Raw genomic sequence first — 25,273 nt, 5'->3', positions numbered from 1 at the left:
AATTTTAGGGCTAGTGCAGAATTACTCGGGTGTCTTAATTAGGGTTTTCTTATTGACTAATGATTGTCCTAACTACCGATTTTAGTGGCAGTTGTTACATCCTCCCCACCTTGAGAAAAATCTCGTCCTCGAGATTTACTGAAATAGAAGAGGATACTTTCGCTTCATCTCTGATTCCAGTTCCCAAGTATATTCTGGTTCTCTCTTGGATTCCCATTTGATTTTGACCAACACCAGTCGTTTATGTTTGAGAAACTTAATCTTCCGATCTTCTATTTGTAAAGGTTTCTCTACGAATTTCAGTTTTTCATTTACCTCTATATCTTGAAGAGGTACTACCAGGGATTCGTCTGATAGACATTTCTTGAGATTGGATACATGAAACACATCATGTACTCCAGCTAATTCTTCTGGTAGTTGTAAACGATAAGCTACCGATCCTATTCGTTGGATCACTGGGAATGGTCCAACATATCTGGGACTCAGTTTTCCTTTCTTACCGAATCGTACTACTCCTTTCCAAGGAGATACTTTCAAAAGTACTTTGTCTCCGACTTGGAATTCTAACGGCTTGCGGCGATTGTCTGCATAACTCTTCTGACGATCTCTAGCAGTCTTCAGTCTTTCCTTGATTTGTGATATCTTGTTAGTAGTTTCTTGCACAATCTCTGGACCCGATAATTGACTTTCTCCTATTTCTGCCCAACATACTGGAGTTCTGCACTTGCGTCCATACAGTGCTTCGAATGGAGCAGCTTCGATGCTCGAATGATAACTATTGTTATAGGAGAATTCAATTAATGGTAAATGGCTATCCCAATTACCACCAAAGTCAATTACACATGCTCGGAGCATGTCTTCCAGGGTTTGTATCGTCCTTTCACTTTGTCCGTCCGTTTGAGGATGATATGCGGTACTTAAATTAAGTCGAGTTCCCATTGCTTCTTGGAAACTTGTCCAGAAACGGGAAGTAAAACGACTATCTCTATCTGATACAATGGAGAGTGGGACTCCATGTAAGGATACTACTTCATCTACATACAACTTGGCTAACCTTTCCATGCTAAAGGTTTCCTTTATTGGTAGAAAATGAGCTGATTTGGTTAATCGATCCACAATTACCCAAATAGCATCATTACCTTTTCTGGTTTTGGGTAACTTAGTAACAAAATCCATTGTTATGAGTTCCCATTTCCATACAGGCATTTCTAACTGTTGTAGTAGTCCTGAAGGTTTCTGATGTTCGGCTTTAACTTGTGAACAGGTTAAACACTTAGATACGTATTCAGCTATATCCTTTTTCATTCCTATCCACCAAAAATTATTTCTTAAATCTTGGTACATCTTATTATTTCCTGGATGTACAGTATACCTAGATTTATGAGATTCTTCTAAAATCTTATTTCTTAATTCTCCTTGTCTAGGTACCCAAATTCGTTTCTTGTGGAATCTCCAAATTCCATCTTTTCCTTGTTCTAATTCCTTTAGATAACCTTTCATTCCTTCGGCATCGTCCTGGATTGCCGTTTCCTGAATCTCCTTTATTTGTTCCATTAAATCTAATTGTAGATTTAATCTAAGAGCACGGACTCGCTTTTGCTTTTCATGATATTTACGACTTAAGGCGTCTGCGACTACGTTCGCTTTTCCTTCGTGATACTGAATATCACAGTCGTAATCACTTAAGATTTCCATCCACCTTCTTTGCCTCATATTTAACTCTTTTTGCCCAAATATATATTTTAAACTCTTATGGTCCGTATAGATAGTAAACTTACTTCCATACAGATAATGTCTCCAAATCTTAAGGGCAAAAATTATGGCTCCTAACTCTAGATCATGAGTTGTATAATTTTCTTCGTGCTTTTTCAATTGCCTAGAGGCATACGCAATTACCTTTTTGCGTTGCATCAACACACATCCATATCCTAATTTTGAAGCATCACAGTATACTTCAAAATCCTCAGTTCCTTCGGGTAAAGCTAAAATTGGAGCATTTGTCAATTTGTGCTTTAGAATCCTAAAAGCTTCCTCTTGTCTAGATCCCCATTCAAACTTAGCGACTTTACAGGTTAGCTTAGTTAAAGGTACATCTATCCTAGAAAAATCTTTAATAAATCGTCTATAATATCCAGCTAATCCTAGAAAACTTCTAACTTCCATAGCTGTTCGTGGAGCTTTCCAATTCGTGATTGCTTCTATTTTAGCAGGATCTACGTGAATTCCTTCGTGATTCACCATATGACCTAAAAATTGCACTTCTTGTAGCCAGAATTCGCACTTCGAGAATTTGGCATAAAGCTTTTCTTTTCTTAACAAGGTTAAGAGTACATGCAAGTGCTCACAATGTTCCTCCTGACTTTTGGAATAAATGAGTATATCGTCAATGAACACGATTACAAATTTATCCAAATATGGTTTACAGATCCTATTCATCGTGTCCATAAATGCAGCTGGAGCATTTGTTAATCCAAAAGGCATGACTGTAAACTCATAATGACCATACCTAGTTCTGAAAGCAGTTTTAGGTATGTCCTCCTCTTATACTTTCAACTGATGATATCCAGATCTTAAGTCTATCTTAGAGAAATACCTAGCTCCTTGCAATTGATCAAAAAGATCATCAATCCTAGGTAATGGGTATCGGTTCTTAATTGTAATCTTATTTAATTCCCTATAATAGATACACATTCTCATTGATCCATCTTTCTTTTTCACAAACAACACTGGTGCACCCCAAGGGGATGAACTAGGTTGTATGAATCTTTTGCTTAGTAATTCATCTAATTGCTTTTTCAATTCTAGCATTTCAGTAGGTGCTAATCGATAAGGTGTCTTAGCTATTGGTGCAGTACCTGGAATTAAATGAATTCTAAACTCTACTTCCCTATCAGGTGGTAAACCAGGTAATTCTTCAGGAAAAACATCTGGATATTCTTAAACTATAGGGATGTCCTGGAGTTCCTTACTTTTAGTGTTAATGATTACAGAAATCATATACACCATTTCTTGTTTCCTTGAATAACTGGCCAATTTCATTACTGAAATGAATTTCAGTGGCTTCCGAGGTCTATCTCCTATAATTAGAATTACTTCTCCTATGGGAGTACGGATTTCTACAGAATTCTTATCACACAGGATTCGAGCATGGTTGGCTATCAACCAATCCATTCCTAATACCACATCGAATCCGACTAAATTCATAGGTAACAGGTTTGCAGAAAACTTATGACCTAATAATTCTATTTTTACTTCTTGCAAAACCTTGTCTATGATGACAGAATTTCCATCTGCCGTTTCAACAGAAAAGATCTGCCTAAGGGTATTTAGAGGTAAGTTAAGAGCTTGGCAGAATGCAGTATTAATGAAACTTTGGTTTGCACCAGAATCAAATAATACTTTTGCATAGACGTTATGTACTAAGAACGTACCCGCTATCACGTCTGGAATGAGTTCGGCTTCTTGAGTGGTCAGCTGGAATGCTCGCGCATTTTTCTTAGCAGTTCCATCGGCCGTTTTATTTTATTGTCTACTGGTTAGGCTAACTTAGGACATTCAGGTTTGATATGCCCTGTTTCTCCGCAGTTATAACAGATTCTTGTTTTCCTTCTGCAGTCTTCTTCCCGATGTCCTTTCGCCTTGCAGAAGTTGCAAAATATATTGCACTGTCCATAGTGTTTCTTTTTGCAATTTCTGCAGAAAGGAGGTGACGAGTATTGCTCGGTTCCTCTTTTCTTGAATTTATTGCTATTATTACCCACACGAAATCCTTGGGTAATCTTCTGAGCCAATTCCTTCTTGCGATCTTCTTCTCTGGTGCGGACTAGTTCATCGGTTAAAGTATTAGCTAATTCTACAGCATCGTCAATTGTGCGTGGTCTCGCAGCTTTAACGATGTTACGGATTTCTCCAATTAATCCCCAAATATAACGGGAAATAAGTACCGGTTCTGGCGAAGCCAGGGAAGGTACCACTCTCGCATATTCGAAGAATGTCGAAGTATATCCTCGACAGTCTACACCTATCATACGATGACTCAGGAACTTATTTGCCATTTGTTCCTTCTCGTATTCGGGACAGAATTTTCTTTCGACAAGACGCTTAAATTCTTCCCAATTTATTGCATAGGCCACTCTTCTTCCTTTTGCTTGTAGCACCGTGTTCCACCATTCTAACGCCCCTTCTTTGAACAAGTTTGATGCATACATCACTTGATCTTCTTCAGCACATTTACTTATTGCAATTACTGCCTCGGTTTTCTCTAACCAACGCAGTGTTGCAGTTGCCCCCTCATTGCCTGCAAATTCTACGGGTTTACAGGCAAGAAATTCTTTGTAAGTGCAACCAGGCGTTGCAGCTTTCATTCTTTTAGGGAGTGGAGCCTGTTGCGGATCATGATCGTCATGATTGCCGCCTCCGTTTATGCTGTTACTGCCTTTATCTTCCGGAATACGTTTACTAGGAATTAATTGTGGTTCGGCAGGTTTCTGAACAGCAGCCACAATTTCTGGAATAGCATTGGCTATCCCTTGAGCAATAAAGTATTCAATATCTTGTCTAGTTATATATTGATCTTCCTGATTTTGCTCAGACTGATTTATTTCATTAACTGGTTCATTATTAGCGTTTTCCATCTGCTAATTAGAAATTATTAGTGTCTAATTATTAATATCAAAATTACAGATACATACACAAAAACACATAGATCAGCATAATATGCAAACATAGTCAAAATTGTCGATACTTCGACTTCTGTTTTGTTTTATATATTATACCTGCTTCAATACACACTTTTTATCTTACAGTGTTTTATTGCCCATTTTACAGAATCAGTTTTACTATATTAGTTATAATACAAACAAACTTTTCCAACCCTTCCTATCTTTTGGTCCACTGGCAGTTTCAGTAACGACGTTCCCTCTCGTCGTACTTCCAAGAAATCTGCTCCCCTATTTCCCTGATCCTATTCCCGGTTCCTATCAGTTCTTCACCAAACTGACGTAGCTCAGCTAAATTTTCATAGCTCATTGGCGGATTAGGGACAGGTTCTGGATCAAACTGTGGGAGAAAACTATAGGGACTATTAACTATATTTTGGAATTGCCAGTCATTGGTCCACCATTCCTCCATTTGGCCTAATGGTCGGGTGTGAACTAGTGGGTCTGGAATGGCTGGTCCTAGGTTTATTGGGAATTGGGCTGTAGCAGGATAAGAGAAAAGATTATCGTTGATAGGCTCTAGAACATCACAATTATCCAGTAGGCGATCTATTTCGTCCTGGAATGTGGTTTCCTCAGACTGTTTAGAGCTTTCTCCGATCTCTATTCCCTTTTGCTTTAGGTCTATCCCTAGTTCGGCTGGCTTGGAACTTTCTCCGGTTTCTATTTCTTTTCCCTTGCTCACACTCACAGGATTTTCTATTTTAGGGAGTCTCCTAGGTTTCCTTCTGCGCACTTTTCGCCACCCTACATATCTTCTCTTCTTTTTAGGTTTGGCTTTTTCCAGCGGTGGAGCTTGGAATTCCAGAGGTTCTTCTATGTCAGCAATGTAACCAGTGAAGTTGTGGGAGACTTCAATCGGTACAGGATAGAGGTTAAGATTCTGAAATGCTTTCGACATCTCATTCATGCTGTACGGCATATATGCAAAATGCACAAAATGCTAAGTTAAAACTTTGGAACAAAGCTTAACAAATAAACATTTTTATTGCATACCAGTTTGTACAACATACAGCAAACAGAACACATTCAGATCTTATTTATTTATTTACTAGGAAGTAAATATTTCTAGGTTTAAAGTTTAAAGATTTGCATTTTCTGCTACAGTAGCGAGTAGATACAGATTTGCCCATTTTTCATCTAAGTTATTTTCCCTTGGAGGATTATTATTAATTTCCTGAATCTAAGGATTGAATTCCTTTTCTCCGGTGTAAGTGGGTTTTCATAATTTGCTTTACGGACAAAGATTCCCTCTTCTAAATTGGTGGGAGTTTTGGAGAAAGAGGTTCCCTGTTCTTTAGGTGTACTATCCAATTTGCGATAGATAGCATAAATCTTTTGTTTACCCATACTGTAGTTTTAACAATTAATCAGTTAATAAGCATATATTCACAGAATGCCAAATAAAACCTTTGATAAACTTAAATTAATTAGAACAATGAGCTTAATCAGTAAGCTTAAAACAATGGCTCTGATACCACCTTTTCCTGTCACGGCCCCCGACCCGGTTTGACCCGTTTCAGGAGCCGCGGGACAGGAATCCCGTGGTATTTAATTTAGGCGACAGCGGAAGTCTTTTTAAAACAGGATCTCTATAATAATTTAAACTGCTCGTTTCATAATTTAGGAATAAATTCCCAAAATTTACAATACTGTGATTTCTCAGGGAAATCTTTATTTTCAAAACATGTTCATTTATTTGTTTACATTGAGCCACTTTTCTAAGCTGGGAGTGCTCCACGGCACTTTTCTTTGCTCATACCAGATCACCTGAAACATGTTTGAAAAATGTTTTGTCAGCGGGGAAATACTGAGTGAATCATTCAGTTTACTAAAAACGACACATTTGTTATAATCTACAGTATTAAGGGGAATTACAATGTTTCTGATATCAAACCAACTACCCACAGTACTTGTCACTCGACTACCCATTGGCTATCTCGTTGTCCAAATGGTGTCTGTGACTGTGGTCAGATCACCCCTTGGCTAACTCGTTGTCTAAGTGTGACGGGAACTAAGTAATGTATACAAAACCCCACATACCGGCTGTACTTTGGTGATTACATAGACTTAATCACTGTAACTATAACTTTGAAAATAACTTTGGAGTTTTGTAAAACGTTTGATAAAAAGAGAATGACTCACAAACTGTGAGAAAAGAGTTTATAAAAGAGGAATGACTCACATTGCAGATTTACGAGCAGAGTATAAGCTTTACTGATTAGCCTTTTAACCTAATTTAAATAACAATGCACACACAAACGGGATTAGTAACTAATTCAGCAGTTACGTCAATTCACGAGATTAAACACTCACAACTATTATCAAGTGCAATACTTAACAATTCAATGGATTCACAACGAATGACAGAGCATAGTCCGAATTCGAACAGCACTCAAACATTCAAGTCGAAATCACAATGAATAACAAAGTACAAGCTCAATTTGAGCAGCACTCGGACAATCGTTGGATAGTTATAATCGATCGGACGTTGAATCGTAATAGCGATCGAGTTATTACCCTGATTGCGGCAGCACCTCGTGATCGTGTGTGTGTGTGGTGAACTGAATTGCTTATAACTCGACGTACACACAGAAGTTTTACGTCGTTTTAATACCAGAAACTAAGTGCCAATGTCGGCTATTTATAACCAAAATTTGGCCCTGCTTACGGACCGTAAGCCTGATCCCTTACGGTCCGTAAGGGATACCTATAGGTCATAGACTTGCCATGCACGGGAGTAGCTTGCATGAATCAATGGAATTGGCCAATCAGACGTTTCCATCATTTTATTTAAGATAATTATCAACTAGGGTTTACCCCCTTCGAGTTTTAGGGGCCCTGATCCTGATTCCGATCATTCTGAAAATTTTAGGGCTAGTGCAGAATTACTTGGGTGTCTTAATTAGGGTTTTCTTATTAACTAATTATTGTCCTTACTACCGATTTTAGTGGCAGTTGTTACATCTGATATTTTTCCTAACTCACGGTCTTGATGAAATTTCCGCTGCAATACTTTCTAAATAACCACCGGTACCACTTGGCTGCTCGCGGCTCCCGATTTCGTCCAGGGTGGGTCGGGGGCCGTGACACAAAATGCGCCACCTTTTCTGCAAAACACCAAATGCTCGCTCGATGTCTTTGTGTGCCGCCATTTGAAGTTTGTTAAACTTTATTCTTTTAGGATCTAGGGTTCCATCTCTTGAAAATGATTTCACATAACAGCATACTTAGGGTAAATTCCATGAACAAGATAGTACCCATACTTGTATTTAACCCCATTTACAAAAAAAAATTGTTCCTTTCGGTCCAATACCATTTATTCGATCATTGAAAATGGGCGAGTGGTGTATAATGTGTATATCGTTATATGAACCGGGCATACCAAAGAATGCATGCCAGATCCAAAGATCTTATGGTGCAACCGCTTCAAGCATCATAACCGGCATTCCATGATATCCACTTGTGTGAGAGTCTTGCCATGCAGTTAGACAAAGTTCCCACTCCCATTTAATACAATCTAAACTACCGATCATCCCGGGGAGACCATGATATTTAGCGTGATGTTCCAAAATTTGTTGCATATCACTAAACGCCGGTTTTCTCAAGTATCTTTTCATATATAGTTCAATGATATACGCACAAAAATTGTGAAGACTTTCCCTAGCTACTAGTGCTGACATCTTTAAATAGTCGTCCATTATGTCGGAACTATTGTCCTAAGCCAAGTGTCTTAGGGCGGCCGTAACCTTTTGCCATGTGGTAATTCCTAAATTACCACGTGCATCGGGTCTTTGTCGGAAAAAAAAACATAATTATCCTCTAAATACTTTGATATTCTTAAAAATAAATTTTTACTCATACGAAAACGACGCCTAAACATTCTTTCACCATACGTTGGTTCGGGTGAGAAATAATCGCTTGCCAGCAAATCGTTTGCGGTTTCGCGTTCACGAACAATATATTTCCTCCGTTTGGGTTGGGGTTGGGAAGTCCCTTCATTTGCATCTTCAACAATAGCTTTCACCACCATCGACACTGCTAATAATAATAATTCCGCCCCATCGTCCGATGAGGATGACAAAACAAATTTGTCATACGAATCGCTTGAACTTGAAAGAGCCATCTTATATATTTTTTTGGGAGTTTGATAGTGGTTTTTCAATTTTTGGATGCTAAAAATGAGTAAGAAATGAAAGGTAGAAAAAATTAGAAGAATTTGTTTTTTTTTTTTTTTTTTTGAGTTAAATGTCATTTTAGTCCCTGTGGTTTCGGCCATTTTGTCAGCTTAGTGCAAAGGTTTCATTTTTCGCCTATGGGTCCAAAAAGGTTTCATCGTTGCCATTTTAGTCCACTGGGTTAACTTCATCCATTTTTTCTGTTAAAGAGAAGGGCAATTCGGTCATTTTACATGACCGAATTGCCTTTCTAATTAACAAAATTACATATAAAATGACCGAATTGCTCTTCTCGTTAACAGAAAAATGGATAAAGTTAACCAAGTGAACTAAAATGGCAACGATGAAACCTTTTTGGACCCACATGTGAAAAATGAAACCTTTGGACTAAACTGTAAAAATGGCCCAAACCACAGGGACTAAAATGACATTTAACTCTTTTTTTTAAATAGCCGTTGGTCAACGGCTATGCCTAACGGCTAGCCATAACGGTCATCAAAGAATAACCAACCATGGCAGCCACGTCACCCTAGGCCTACGCCCCACGTCAAGCAACATTGCCACACCAAACAGGTAATGCTAACCAAAACGCTAACCTGAGATGGAGCAGCGGATGTTAAAGGTCCATGACGCCAAGCAGGTCACGCCCACCCCCCACCCACCCATAGTCTAAAGGGGTGTTTGGCCTAACTTTTTTATCTAAACTTATAGCTTTTTTAGCTTATTTTTACAAAATAAGCACTAATGGGTGTTTGGTTTAGCTTTTTAAGCATATGCTTATTAGCTTATATAAGCTAATTCCAAGAAGCTTATGGGAACATGGTTTTTTAGCTTATTTGAATAAGCTTATTTGAAGAAGATGGTTTTTTACTCATTACACACAATGATATTATACTCATTCCCATAATACAAAATAACTTAACAAACAACTAAAGATTGATTATTAATTATCAACTTGTAGAATATAAACTAATCCAAACACTTAAAAATAACTTATCAAATGAAAAAAAAAAAAAAAAAAAAAAAAAAAAAAAAAAAGCTACTTTAAAATATAAACATAAGCCAAGAAAATAAAAGCTAGGCCAAACACCCCCTAATTCAAAGAATAATTCGTTTTCTGGAAGCATTTGAGAATTAAGATATTGGGGGTAACAACTAGATTCTTCTCGAATAAAAGGGGCAAAATGGAACACAGTGTATTCCTTGACAACGACACGTGGCAAACAGTCCTTAGGTAACACCGTAAAATGCACGCAGTCTGGTCGCACCAGATCCACTCCGACCGTCCGATCAAGACCAACTTTTTGACTCCACACTCAATCACGAGTTCCACTTTTAACAAAAGAGATTTGTATTACGGCCCCTAATAAAGTCTAATTTTACATGATACACCCTAAAGTAATTTAGTATTGTAGTTTCACAAGAAAAACTTATGATTTAAAACCAAAGATTCAGTGTTTTTTGTAGTGTTCTTAAAACCAGACCAGATGGTCTAGCTGGTTTGAGTAGAAACCGGCATGGTCACTGGTTTGTTTTCATATCACTTGCTTTACAAAGAACTGGCCAATTTTGTCGTAAACCGAGTTGAGCAAAAAACTAGGTCAAACCATTTTGCTTTATTTGGAACGGATTAGTATATATGAGGATGTTTGCTTTATTTTATAGATATGATGGCCTTTGGAGTTCCTCTACTCGGCTCATGTGGGATAATTTCTAGGATTTGAACATAAATGTGGAAAATTAAAAAATAGTTGTTGGCACCATGAATTGAACTTACGACGGTTGAGAATGGAGGTCACCAGATTTTACAATCTATTCTAGCATCTCGTTAAATTGTTTTATGTCTATAAGATCTTAAGTACATAGTTTATTTATAAAAAAATATTTTGAAACACAAAAGTAAATATAAAAACTTGTACAAATACCCTAGTTTATCTGTTAAATATAAAGTAATACTATTTTAAACCTTACAAGAGTTGGTATTAAAAGTATTTTATGACGAATCAGATTATTAATGCTTTTAAACTTGTTTATATTCAATTATTATCTTTTTTCGTTACTTATTTTCTAAACTTTTATGGTGTTATCTATTTATCCGGTTCGACTAGTGAACCAGTAAGACCATCGGTTCAATGTCATGTCCGATTCTACAAACGCCGTGGAGGTCGAACACAATAAGTTTTAGGAGTAATCTTGTATGCCGGTCATAGTTGTGGGTTTATTTGATATATAGTTATAGTATCTGGGTAGAAAGTAAAAATTTCCCTTTTAGAAGCACTAAAGCCCTCTCGACACAGAAACACACACAGAAAAACACACACTCATCTCTCTCTCTCTCTCTCTCTAGAAGCCATGACTAGCCCCTCGGCTTCTTCTCGCAAGGTATACTACTTCTATCTCTACATCGTTTTCTCTTCTCTTCTCCTTCATATATTATACATATATCACTAATTGTATATATGCATCTACTTTTTCATATCCCTAATTTCGGTAATTTGAACAATTCGACGCAATTTGAGATTCAATTACCGATCCAACGGTTATTATTTGTGTTGATGATCACTCGTTTTTGCTCGAATTGCAGGTGCTAAGCAAGATCGCAACAAATCGTCTCCAGAAAGAGTTAATGGAATGGCAGGTGAATCCACCTGCTGGATTCAAACACAAAGTCACCGATAATCTTCAAAGGTGCGGTGTTAATGTTTGTTTTGGTTTAATTTTGTTTTGAATTAGGGTTTAATGGTTTGAATTTGTGTTATTTTTGGTTTGAAGATGGGTGATTGAAGTCAACGGTGCACCGGGGACCTTGTATGCTAATGAAACTTTTCAGTTGCAAGTTGATTTTCCTGAGCATTACCCTATGGAAGCCCCACAGGTGACATTTATGAATTATGATGATTTAACTTTTTGTGTAAATTGGATATGTGTTTACTGTTTTGACTGTAGTTAATTTTGGATTTTTACTGCTGCCTTTGGGTGTATGTGTGTTGAAGGTATTTCAAATGTGGTAGATTTTAAGTTTCACCTTTTTATAACTGGACTATCATAATCCTTGTGAGGTTGTCTATCATTAAATGTCATGATGTTCTTTAAAAACTCATTTCGCACAAGACACATGTGACGTTCGGCCCCTCATACCAAACGATATAGTCCACTTTGCAGTTTGCTCGCTAGGTCATGCTTAACCTCACCCGATCATGCTTACAGTAGAGCTCTCCGCTCATACACGACCAACACACCCAAAATTCGTAGATGGGATTTGAGGTCAGGTTTTTCTTTATCAGTCCATGTCCGCTGAGGATGTGGGATTGACATATGGTGTATTGGTGTTACAGTATAGATATGGAACTTTTTTAAGGATCACGGTTTATATAACTGATTAATCTTTTGCCTTTTTTGTCGGATGGTATTGGATCTCTATGCTCCATATATGTAGTATATTGTATTACAAGAAAGAGTATGTCAATGTTATATTTTGGTGTGTATCATATTATGTAAGTTGGTTTGACTATGTTATTAGGCTGTTTGATTTTTTGTGGAAGTTTAGGAGTTCTGTAAATTACTGCAGCGAGTTTCTCTTTTTCAGCTCAATGTAATTGCTAAGTGTCTTTTTTTCCTTATGGTTGTTGGTTGTTTACTATGTTGGTTTGGCAGGTTATCTTTGTTCCTCCCGCTCCACTTCATCCACACATTTATAGCAATGGTCATATTTGTTTAGGTATGTCTCATTACATCTTGCATATAGTTTTAAAACCTCTTGCATAGCAGTTAACATTTCACCAAATTGCTGTCGCTTTATGTGCTGTATGAGCTTAACTTCTAGCAGTTAATGTTAAACCAGTTTTATTCAAATATGCGAGCCTCATAGATCTAATAATGGAATCTATACACAATTGAGAGATTTCTTTTTATTGAAGATTTTCTTCTTTTGTTGCAGTTAATGGTTATAGGTTTTGAACATGTGGGTTGTAGAGTTTATTCAACTAAACAGTTTAATTAAAAGGTGTCAAAACGGTGGATGTTTTAGGGTCCATTATGTAGGCTCCGTCCTCATTTCTCATCGCGTCACGTCAATAGGACCTACCATATCATCTTCATTTCTTCTCACGTCTTGCAAACAGGACCCAGAAAATGTTAAAATGGCCTAAATGAATAGACCTTATGTAGTCTTGATTTTCTTAACGTAACATATATTATATTCTAAATGTAGTAATTAAATTGAGAAGCTTGTGTTTACTTGAAAAAAAAAACATTTTTGACGGGTGCCCAAGCTATGCCGTTTTGGGATGAAAGAAATAGAAAAACAGTTTATGATCCGTTTTGGTTTCACAAGATCAATTCTGTTATGAATAATAAACATTTGGGCTACTAGTCATCTACCATTAAAGTCAGATATATGAGTATATTTCTTGATTGATGGGTGTGTTTGGCTACTTGCACAGATATATTGTATGATTCATGGTCCCCTGCCATGACGGTGAGCTCTGTATGCATCAGCATTCTCTCCATGCTATCAAGCTCTACTTCTAAGGTTTGTTTTTTAATCTGTTATCATCACTCAAATTCAAATTCAACAAAGAAAATTTGGACTTTGAATTGAGGTAATTATTATTTAAAAAAGGAATGTAACATGTTTATTTGAAATGTATTGGTGTTACAGCAACGACCAGCAGACGATGAACGCTATGTGAAGAACTGTAGGAACGGGAGATCTCCAAAGGAGACGAGATGGTGGTTTCACGACGATAAAGTATAACATTAAAAAAAACGATACATAAATGAAATCCAGTGTTTGATGTGATTTCCTTTCATATCCTACTCTTCCACCTCTGAAGAAAAGAAAAAGGAATCATGAGATTAAGGTTTACATTATTATAAACTTGTTATTTTGACTCCAGGAAAACTGGTATGTCTGTGAGTCAAAAATGAATGAATGATCGTCCTATGTCGTATGTCTTATGTCTTATGATGTGATGGTGTTCTTGTAAAGTGGTCCCCACAAATGACAAAGTTTGACATTGTTATTATTAATCTACATAATCATATCATCTAATTCAATCCCCATGACCTAGTTTTAGGGTTCAGGTTAACAAGTGTTTTCTGTTGATTGCAAGGATTAAGGTCTGGTTGCATGAAATGTGTTAACTTCACCAACTAATAATTTTCAAGCATCATCATCATGTGTGTTGGTTGTCTTAGGAATTTAAAAGGAAATAAATTTGGGAAATTTCCTTCTTTTATAACTTCAGTATGGCATAAAATCATCTTCTTGTTATAGAATCAAAGTTTTAGTATCTAAAACTCCTTGTATCACTCGCTAGTCTTGTTTGTTATCGCCGTCATTGAATAATAGTCTACATGAGTTGTTTTATCGTATCTTGAGAGCGTGATAAAGTGGAGGGTAGAAAATTGCTTTCACATAGTTCAACAATTTCGTTAATTTTTACCACATTGGATGCAGTACTCTTCAGATGGCGGCAGCTGCTGCCGCCCCAGATGATATCCCCATCTGCGCACCGACACTAACAAATCAAGCAAGCAGGGGAAATGGATTTGTAACAGTGTTTATGTAATATAGCCATATCAGCAAACCTTCTTTCAGTGCAAGAAGCTTAGCAGTTTCAATGGCCTCTGCATTAATCACTAGTTATCTGAAGAGGGTTTGAAAAACATAAAACATTAATTAAGCAAATCTATTATCTTCTATACAAAAGAAACAAAAAATTGCAGCTTCATGCTCACCATTATAACTTCATTAAGAATGTTGACATCCAAAACAACAGGTACAATACAAGCACCAATTCCTTGAATCTTATGATCTCCTTCAGCATCCAGTCCTTGAATCTTATGATCTCCTTCAGCATCCAGTCCATTTAGAAAACCAATTCCTTCCACTCGGCTCAGTACCGCATATCTAACTCAATTTATTCCAAACCAAATTACCTCACCTGGCTAGAAAACTTTAATAATTCAAAATCAAGAACAAATTAAATCACCTTAAGAAACTTTCCCACACCAGTCATGGTGCCACCCATCCTTATCCCACCAACGAAAGCATCAACTTTCCCTTTAGACCCGTTCCATATCTCTGGTCCTGTTGCTTCATAATGGACCTAACAAACAAACAAGCATAGCCATTGCATATCGCTGAGACCCCTAACTGCATATAAAAACTAATAATAACTACTTGACACAGAGATAAAAAGACAGAGCCCACACAATCTAAAACATAAAATCATAATAGATCTACGAGGTTAAAACAATTTTGTTAATCGTTGAGGTTACTGAATGATCAATGATGATTAGAGGGAAGATGTCAAATATAGTAAATGGTATCTTCAGTCACATCTGTTTTCTTCATCAAATACATTTTATCAAAATTTCATTTAATCATTTTGTTTTATGTGAAAATGAAATTTGAAGCTAGGGCAATCAGCAAAGTTGATACAAGCATATTAGTTAATAAGACAGGCAACAAAATCCTAACTTAATTATCATTAATCTCATCATGCTACTTATGTTCCATAAAAGTAGTAATGTTTTTTACTTTAAAGGTCCAAAAACTAGTGCTTTCATACTTGAATTCATAACATCTCTTTATGTGTTGCATCTTTTAGTTAATGCCAGTATTCACTTTCCTTGTATTAATTTAAATCATAAATACTAGCAAATTTGACTACCAAATTGTTGAATTACGGTCCTCGTCCTTTTAGATTTTTCAATTCTTGGCTGGATAGGCCGGTCCTTGTAAATGTCGCCAATAACGCGAATGAGTCTTTCCTTTTTTGTGGGCCCTCCGGATATTTATCTGTCAAGTCTTCTACCTCCGTGTCCTAGGATTAAAAAAACAAACTAATTGTAGATGGTCTAATCTATTTATTTAACTTTTTTTTTTCTCTCAATTGCAAAGTGTGTCATCAAAGAACTATATTGCATTCATCGCTCATGCACGCATGCATGTTCGAATTAGGTTGCTTCGAACTCTTTAGGGTCCCCAGTTGTTCCACACTTATAAGGAAGTTTGTTGGGTCTTGTACATCTGTTTTACAATATTTTGCGCAACGAAAGAGTTGATGACATGTGAACAATCCTTAATCTTATCAAGGATTCCCATCAGGGTCGATTTGCAAGAATTTCATCCATCTAATTTAACTGTCACGATTATGCGGAACAAAAGTGTTATGTGAAATTCATTAACTAATTATCTTAGATTATCATCATGGCCATGTGTTTGTTCATATCATGTAGTCACATACACATAGGAGGGTAAAACCTCTAGACTCTAGTATTAAAGAAGAGGTGAGGGTTCATGTTAGTTAGAAACCAATTCTTGACCAATAATTAAATACTGTAAAACTGTTCAACAAAGTCAAGTACAATTTCTTTAAAATAAAACGAAAGATGTTCTTTCCCAGCCAAATAACACAGAGTCTCACAACCCCGCCTTGTGATCAACGACTCACTCGACTGGCAAGTTTTCTACTTCATTCCTCACAGAATCAAATAGCACCGTTGACAAATAACGCTCCCCAAAGCTTGGAAAAACAACCTGGTACAAACCAGTAAAACGATATGTTAATCAGATAGAGCATGAAAAATTGAAAACTGAATCTAATTAGCTACAACAATATCATGTTTTGATGAATCCTGAAACTGTAAGTTGAGGGAGACTAAGATCATCTTACAACAATGAGCTTTCCTTCGTATTCTGGTCGTTTTGCGATTTTAATGGCGGCAGCAGCAGCCGCTCCGGATGATATCCCCACCTGCACACGACCCATGTTACAGACAAATCGACAAATATGGGGAAAATGGATTTGTAACAATTTTTATGAAACATATATATGATCATACCAGCAATCCTTCTTTCAGTGCAAGAAGCTTAGCAGTTTCGATGGCTTCTTCACTGGTTATCTGAAGAGGTTTTGAAAAACATAAAACATTAAGCAAGTTTATTATCTTTTACACAAAATAAAAATAAATGCAGCTTCATGCTCACCATTATAACTTCATCAAGAATGCCGACGTCCAAAACATCAGGGATAACACCAGCACCAATTCCTTGAATCTTATGACATCCTTCATCATCCAATACAAATCATCGGGAATTCATACGAAATCAACACATATTCAAGACTATGGAAGTGTATTTAAGTTATATACCAGGGTCCCGTCCATTCAGAACAGCACTTTCACTCGGCTCAACACCGTATACCTTAATTCAGATTATGCCAAACGATAATCAAACTAAATTAGCTAACTAAAAACCTTTTTAAGAAAAAAAATTAGTATTTTTGATATCGAGAACAAAATCACCTTAATATTCGCGTTTTTCTCCTTAAGAAACTTCCCCACACCAGTCACGGTGCCACCCGTCCCTATCCCAGAAACAAAAGCATCAACTTTCCCTTCGGATCCGTTCCATATCTCTGGTCCAGTAGTTTCATAATGAATCTATAAGGTTACAACTATAAACATTAACACTTAATGATTCTCATATTCTTTTCAATGAAATAACATATAACAAAGACATACCTGTGGGTTAGCGGGATTTTCGAACTGTTTAAGGAAATAACTATTTGGCGTTTCTTCTAGTATTTCGTCAACTTTTTTGAAAATACCTTCAATGCCCTTGGACGCATCTGCTATACGCAATTCTGCCCCGAAAGATCGCATAACAATCCTTCTTTCCATGCTGTATGTCGATGGCATAACTATTATAAGTTTGTAACCTTTAATTGCTGCAATGAAGGCCAACCCGATTCCAGTATTGCCACTTGTAGCCTCAACAAGCACCGTCTTCACTAAAACGTTTTAGTTAACGATTTTGTAACAAAATTATATATTAAAAGCAAGTTATCTAACCTTCCCAGGAATGATAAGACCCTTATCTTCTGCATCTTTAATCATACTTAACGCAATCCTAGTTGTTCGATTTCAGAAAAAATAAATAAATAAATAAAAAGAAAGAACATACTAACAGTTGGAATTAACATTAAGCAAGAAAATATACCTGTCTTTTACACTGGAGCAGGGTTCCATAGTTTCTAACTTGGCAGCAATACGCGCCCCACAACCGTCTACAATCTTTTTAAGATAAACCATAGGTGTATTTCCTATCAACTGCACATCATGTGGGAAAAGGTATAAGAATATTTAAGAATCTTGAACTCATGGGAAATTAACATGTTCCAAATTCTTAAGGAATGGATTTACTTCGGTCGCGTCTTCTGCTATTCCAACGTTGGATCCCATGTTTCTTTGAGGTTACTGAATGATGATTAAAAGGAAGCTGTCAAATATAGTAAATAGGATCTTCAATCACATCTTTTTCATTAAATACATTTAACGGATTAGTTTTTTTTAGATTTTTTTAGGTTTTTTTTTTTTTGGGTGGGTGGGGGGGGGGGGGGGTTGGGTTTAATTTTAGGTTATTGGACACTTGTCACTCTATAAATCTTCTTGCACTTCTTACAATTAGGAGCATTTGTAGAATAAATTAACACTACATTTAACATATTAAAATTTCATTTGACTTATGTTAGATGAAACAAATGGAAAATCGAAGTTAGGACGAACGGGATAGGCCCACAAGGTGAAAACAAACATATTAAGGCCCTATAAATATGAAATTGACAAGACAACAGTATTGTCAAAATCCTAAATTAATCATCCTTTTAATCTCATCAATGCTATTTGTGTTCAATAAAAAGTAGTAATGTTTTTACTTTTTAAGGTCAAAAGACTAGTGCTTTCATACTTGAAATCAATGCAATTTAAAACAAATCCAATGCTAAAACATCTTAATCTGTTGCTTCTTTTTAGGTATAATGCCAGTATTCACTTCTCTCTAATAATTTAAATCATCAATACTAGCAATTTTAATCTGAAAATCAGTTTGTTTGACCACAATAGTCAAACTGTACATTTTTTTTCCATTTTCCTACAAAAGGAGTATGGTTTCCTCATGAAACAATTTTATGCTCATATGATGAGCTGCAGAAATCCATATAATATTCAACGTTCTAGTGTTCTTCTCATATTCATTTCAGTAGCAAAAAAAAAAAAAAAAAAAAAAAAAAAAAAAAAAAGAAAGTCAAACAGAAAAAGCAAAAAACCAGAAAGTCAAAATCAAGAATCCTGAATCCATAAAACACAAGGATATATTATTCATAACTTACAAAACACAGATGAAAGTGATAAAAGATGAAAACTTGAGCAACAAGTGTCCCCCAAAAATTCATTTTACAGAAAACTGGTTAGCTAAAATCAGAGAGTTATTTTTTTTTTTGAACGGCAAAAAAAAAAAAAAAAAAAAATCAGAGAAGGTTCAAATAGATAACAAACGAATTACAGTGGGAATGTAAGAATCAAAGTAAGTAAAAATAGTGGTACCTTCAAATTTTGTGAGAAATTAATAATCTTGGATAAAGAAGAAGGTTCAGTGGAAGGGGTGGACTTTGCATCGAATGATGTTTGTTAGCACCTTTCTTTTATATTTTGGATGTATTCAGTATAGGACAAATGGAAACGGTTGCCAAGACCGCCCCCGGTCCCCAGACCCGGCTCGAATAAAATACTTCCAACCGGCTGATCACCAACTACCCATTCTTTGAATGTAATTTTTTTATAACTAGGTTTGCGACCCGCCGTAATGCGGCGAGGATTTCTTAGTTATAACTAAGTCAATCTAGGACCCGCACGTTATGTTAAACCTGTCAAACGGGGAAAAACAAACGATGTAAAAACGTTCACCCACACACGCACATTGCGTCGTGTTAACTCGCAAAATTTAGAATGAAACATAAAAACGTTAAACCAAAGACGCACGTTGCGATGTTTTAAGTCACAAAATTTAGAACCAAGCATAAAACAAAAAATTTGCGGAAAATGAAAACTATAAAGGATCAAAGTTGAAAGTACAAAAAGTTATGAGAATAGATTACAAAAAATAAAAAGTTTTGGGTTGAAAGTAAAAAAAAACAAATAGTTTTGGGTTAAAAGTAATTTATGAAATACTTTTGGGTGAAAGTAAAAAAAAAATCAATTTTTTTTGGAAAACCCCCAAAGCCAACGTTACGACAACCATATGCATAACCATTTTTTCTTTGAAAACCCCCCAAAGCACACCGCGCGTTGCGGCGGGGCGTAAAACGGTGTGTCAAGTAGTACTAATGTCACACAACCGTCATCGACGACCAACATTGACTCCACCTATGATATGCGTGTTGCGACGAACCTGTCAACATGAAAAAATAGAGGTAAAAACATTGAACCACACATGCACGTTGCGTCATATTAACTCGAAAATTTTAGAACTATACGTAAAACGAAAATTTGCGAAAGATGAAAAGTATAAGTGACAAAAGTTGCGAAGTTAAATTGCAAATAATTAAAAGTTTTGGGTTAAAGTTAAAAAACAAATTATGTAGGGTTAAAATTGAAAAAGGTAAAAACCTTTTGGTTAAAAGTAAAAAATTCTAACTTTTTTTTGAAAAACTCATAAAACACAATTTACAAGTTGTTATGCACAAGAAAGTTGCAAAGTTATATATGGAATAATGATAAACTAGTCTTAAGCTACCCGTGTTGCGGATCAGTGGGCATAAAACGTGCTATCGACGTTAAGGAGATGGGGACGTAAAACCATGCTAAGTAGCATCGAACGAAGACCAAAACCAGGTAAAGCGTAAAAAAACACGAATTTCCAACACAAAGTGACTTACGTGACGTAAAACGTAGAAGGAGTCGAATTTATAATGATGCGTATTAGAAAGTAGAGGGGTTAAAACAAACTTAAAAGACCAAATGTGACCACCAAATGCGAATGAAAAAAAAAACCTTGAGGGGCCAAATGTAACTATCAAACATTGTGCTAAATAGCAACAAACGACAAACAAATATAAGAAAAACGTAAAACGAAAACTAACAAAAAAACTAAAATTATTTAACCTTTTTGACACAAATTATAAAAACTAAAGTTTTGTTACAAAATGAAAAATCATAATGCCATAAAAAGAAAAAAAAAGAAGACAAAAAGACAAAAAATATAATATTCCTCCGTATGTTATTAAAATTAAAATTGAGAGATTTAATAATAATAATAAGGTAACAAAATATTTTTTATATATAATATTAAAACTGAAATTAAGAGATTTAATAATAATAATAATAATAAGGATAACAAAATACTTTTAAATAAAAATAAAAATATAGTTGTAAAGTTGAAGGAGAAATTACCATGTGGCATTAATTGTAGTCTTTTATTAATATTTAGTTAGATTGATAAGTAGGGGTGAGCAGAAAACCGAAGTAACTGAATCGTAATCGAAATAATCGACAAAATCGAACTGAAAAAATCAACAGTTCGGTTTTCGGATTTTTAATAACCGAAAATTTCGGTTTGGTTTTCGGATAACCATTTTCAATAACTGAACCGAAACGAAAAAAACATAAATTTTTTATGTACTTTAAGTTGTTTAAGTGTTTATCTGATTCTATTAGAAATTATTAAGGGTAAATTACGATTTTCGTCCGTTTTTGTTTGTACCAGATTGCAATGGATGACCTTTAACTTTAATAATTACAATCATAGTCTTTTTTTTTTTTTATCTCATTACACCCTAGGTCCTTTAACACTAACTATGTTAAAATTTTCAATTAAGTCCAGTCACCTACTTATGAAATGATCAATCTGCCCTTATCCATTATAATTATAAATTTAAAATACAATATTATATATAATAGTAACTATCTCTCTTTCTCACCCATCTCTCTCCCAGCCGCCACCACAATCACCACCACCATGGTCACCGTCACCGTTTGTCACCACCTCTTAACTATCTTAACCAACAATCTAAACCAACCATTTTCCTTTTCTATTAAAAACAAAAAAAATACATAAGCAGTTATGATAAGTTCAAAATCTAATCTTTTATCCACTAAACCCTTTAAAACTAGATCTTCCTACTGAACATGAATCTTGATAAACTTTCTTCAAGTTGTTTTCCTAGGAGTGTGCCTATTGGCACACCAAGCCCTAGCAAAATTAGGGTTTATCTACGTTGCGTATAGGTCAATACGCAGCGTATAGGGTTAACCCTATGCGCTGCGTATTGACCTATACGCAGGGTAGATAAACCATAGATCTCAGTGCCTGATAACCAATCATTAACAAGGTGTCTCTACGCTGCGTATAGCTCAATACGCAGCGTAGATAAACCATAGATCTCAGTGCCTGATAACCAATCATTGAAATATGATACGTGGCTCCATGTTTTGAGCAGTTAGCTGCTCCACTAACTTGTATTCTACTTCAGTAAATCTTCGCACAAAAGCGTGGCCCAACAGACTCGTCGTAGGTTCGTGGTTATGGTTCGCGTTGTCCACTTTTAACTCCCACGTGTCTTCGTCACGTCCCAGATGGCGAGTAATGAAAATGGGCAACCGATTTTTTTGCTACCAGCTTTCCTAACTGTTGCTTTACTACGGTGCTCACCACTACGGTCGCACACAAGCCATACCATCCCAGTAGTACCGCCAATATTTTTTGATCAACGGGTAACAATTACATAACCATACTTCTTTCCCATTTCTTGTACCCAATTCTTCAAATCAGTTAGAGACATGAAACGCTAAAAAAAGTTACGTTAATAATAATAACAATAATAATAATAATAATAATAATAATAATAATAATAATAATAATAATAATATTTATGAAACTCATACTTCAGGGACTAATATGGTCATTATTGAAACTATTTTAACTGAATGGTTTAGCCAGGTTAACTTTCATATAAAGATTTCGTCTTTAAACACTAACTCAGTTAGCATACTTAACTGAACAGTACAGGGACCATTTGTGTCAATTTTCGAAACTTCAAGTTCAATAATTAAATTGAAATATAGTTTTTAACAATAATAATAATAATAATAATAATAATAATAATAACAATTATAATTATAGTATTTTAACAATAATAACAATAATAATAATAATAATAATAATAATAATAATAATAATAATAATAATTATAGTTATAATATTTTTAACAATAATAATAATAATTATAATTATAATATTTTTAACAACAATAATAATAATAATTATAATTACAATTATAATATTTTTGACAATAATAATAATTGTTATTTTAATGTGATACCTCATTTATTTGAAACAGATTGCCCGGGGTAGATGGTTCATAAAGTGATGTGTTACGGGGCTCATAACCATATCCACCATGTTCTTCGTATCCACCGTATCCACCTTCACCCCTAGATCTATCGTATCCACTGTATCCACCTTCACCCCGTATCCATTGTAACCACCTTCACCCCCATATCTATCGTATCCACTCTATCCACCTTTACCCCCGTATCCACTGTAACTCCCGTATCCACCTTCACCCCCGTATACCCCGTAATCCGGATACGATTGGTGCGTCGGGTAATATGGTTCATCAACAGGTGCATTCTCAGCACCGTATCCACTTTGTTGCACGTACGGAGATTCATACCCGTATCCGTAATCCGGATACACTTGATGCGCCGGGTAATTTGGTTCATCAACAGGTGGAGTGGGAGTCTTGTTCAAGTCTGGCAACTGTGTTTTTTGATCAACAGGGACTCCAGACACAACCTCCTCCTCCTCATTGGCATCATTTGCTCCCCATGTGTCGTTAGAATAGCGATTACCGAAATAATTCTCGTTCCAAAATGATGACATTTTAACAAGATGGAGCAAAAAACAGAACAAATTATTTTGGTTTGGGGTGTAAATTATTAGTGCAGAAGAAGATGAAAAAGAAAGCACAAGATGAATTCGAAGGAACCAGAGATGCATGGATAAATAGAGTTTCAAATTTACTTCAATAGGCAGCGTATAGCTCTCTACTCCCCGTATTACTTTATTCACGTGCCTGGACAACATCGTATCAGTGTCAAATCAGTCTGACATATGCTGCGTATTGACCAATACGCAACGTATACGGTTACCTCTATACGTTGTGTATTGATCAATACGCACCCTATGTCAGACTGATTTGACATGGTACTAGGTTTGACTGTCTGGTCGTGTACTTGCCCCTTACATACGCTGCGTATTGACCTATACGCAGCGTATTGAGGTAACCCTATACGCTGCATATTGACCAATACGCAGCGTATGTAAACCCTAAGTGTGCAGATAGCCTGCCAAGGTGTGCAAATAGTGAGGGCCTTTCCTAGTGATGCCGTTTGTACGACCAATTGTTGCATCCAACATCAAGTTTTTTCTGGATTATTGCTTTTGGAATATACCTTTTGGCTTTTTGCACAAGATTCTCCTATTTATTCCTCTGTTTTCTAGTGGTATCTATGACTATGAAATTGTGAACTGTGAAGTTTTTGGTGGATGACACGACGAATGAAAGGTTGACCGGCAGAATTGTTTCGGTATGGGGTGAGTTGTCATAGAAGAAAGGTTGACCGGCAGAATCGTTTTGGTGGTGGTTAATGATGGTAAGATGATGGTGTTTTAGGTTGGGGGATTGGGGAAAATGATGTTATATATATTGGTTTTATTTATTAAGAAACAATTTAAATAAAAGCATGAAATGACGATAATACCTTTAAAGGAATAGACTTAACTGAAAATTATAACTTGGTTAGTGCTAAAGGACCTAAGGTGTAATGAGTTTTCCGAAAAAAAAGACTATGACTGTAATTATTGAAGTTAAAGGTCATCTATTGCAATCCGGTACAAACATAAAGGACGAAAAGTGTAATTTACCCAGTTATTAATTTTATTCTTGAATATTAAGTAATTATAATAAAAACATTAACATGTTTATTTATAATTGAGATGATTTGTTTATTGCCTACAACAATTAACAAAATTTAATATAAAACTTAAATAATCTTCAAAATATTATAAAAAGTAAACTGCCATTTTGGTCCCTGTGGTTTGGTCACTTTTGCCACTTATTTAGTCCAAAACTCAAACTTTTTGCATCTGGGTCCCTGTGGTTTCAGTTTTATTGCCATTTTGGTCCAAAATGAAATCAGGTCATATTTGTCTTATAAAATCCTGCTATTTTGTCTTTTTCTGCAGGGGCAAAATGATCATTTCTTTTTTATAAATAAATACAATATTTATAAGACAAATATGACCTGATTTGCCCCTAAGAAAAATGACAAAATTGCAGGATTTTATAAGACAAATATGACCTGATTTCATTTTTGGATCAAAATAACAATAAAACTGAAACCACAGGGACCCAGATGAAAAAGGTTTGAGTTTTGGACTAAAGTAGCAAAAGTGACCAAACCTCAGGGACCAAAATGGCAGTTTACTCTATTATAAAAGAAAATGTCGTAATAAAAACTTTGAAA

General features: G+C 35.7%; 4 protein-coding genes across 5 annotated transcripts; 1 reads left to right on the top strand and 3 right to left on the bottom strand.

Moving 5' to 3' along the window:
• Positions 1–8,131: 8,131 nt before the first annotated feature.
• LOC110876758 lies at positions 8,132–8,844 on the bottom strand. The gene is made up of 2 exons (XM_022124915.1): positions 8,615–8,844; positions 8,132–8,330 (listed from the first exon to the last, which is right to left on the bottom strand). The coding sequence occupies exons 1-2, from the start codon at positions 8,842–8,844 to the stop codon at positions 8,132–8,134; spliced, it is 429 nt and encodes a 142-aa protein (XP_021980607.1).
• Positions 8,845–11,167: 2,323 nt separating this feature from the next.
• Positions 11,168–13,958, top strand: LOC110879588 (probable ubiquitin-conjugating enzyme E2 16). The gene is made up of 6 exons (XM_022128068.2): positions 11,168–11,278; positions 11,481–11,584; positions 11,669–11,771; positions 12,551–12,614; positions 13,339–13,427; positions 13,557–13,958. The coding sequence occupies exons 1-6, from the start codon at positions 11,249–11,251 to the stop codon at positions 13,650–13,652; spliced, it is 486 nt and encodes a 161-aa protein (XP_021983760.1). The 5' UTR covers positions 11,168–11,248; the 3' UTR covers positions 13,653–13,958.
• Positions 13,959–14,426: 468 nt separating this feature from the next.
• LOC110876759 (cysteine synthase) lies at positions 14,427–16,010 on the bottom strand. The gene is made up of 5 exons (XM_022124917.1): positions 15,945–16,010; positions 14,893–15,009; positions 14,792–14,810; positions 14,634–14,751; positions 14,427–14,535 (listed from the first exon to the last, which is right to left on the bottom strand). The coding sequence occupies exons 1-5, from the start codon at positions 16,008–16,010 to the stop codon at positions 14,427–14,429; spliced, it is 429 nt and encodes a 142-aa protein (XP_021980609.1).
• A 198-nt stretch (positions 16,011–16,208) lies between these two features.
• LOC110879587 (cysteine synthase) lies at positions 16,209–19,495 on the bottom strand. 2 transcript variants are annotated; one of them, XM_022128066.2, is made up of 11 exons: positions 19,292–19,495; positions 18,113–18,166; positions 17,910–18,019; positions 17,762–17,819; positions 17,432–17,695; positions 17,213–17,350; positions 17,060–17,111; positions 16,896–16,975; positions 16,751–16,810; positions 16,582–16,662; positions 16,209–16,445 (listed from the first exon to the last, which is right to left on the bottom strand). In XM_022128066.2, the coding sequence occupies exons 2-11, from the start codon at positions 18,149–18,151 to the stop codon at positions 16,356–16,358; spliced, it is 972 nt and encodes a 323-aa protein (XP_021983758.1). In that variant the 5' UTR covers positions 18,152–18,166; positions 19,292–19,495; the 3' UTR covers positions 16,209–16,355. The 2 variants fall into 2 exon arrangements, with proteins under 2 accessions (XP_021983758.1, XP_021983759.1); XM_022128067.2 differs by having other exon boundaries at positions 18,113–18,188; positions 19,292–19,430.
• Between the last annotated feature and the right edge of the window lie 5,778 nt (positions 19,496–25,273).

This window comes from Helianthus annuus, chromosome 9 (assembly GCF_002127325.2).
Source record: "Helianthus annuus cultivar XRQ/B chromosome 9, HanXRQr2.0-SUNRISE, whole genome shotgun sequence".
Classification (NCBI taxonomy): domain Eukaryota; kingdom Viridiplantae; phylum Streptophyta; class Magnoliopsida; order Asterales; family Asteraceae; genus Helianthus; species Helianthus annuus.
This window is presented reverse-complemented; position numbering and strand designations above follow the sequence as displayed.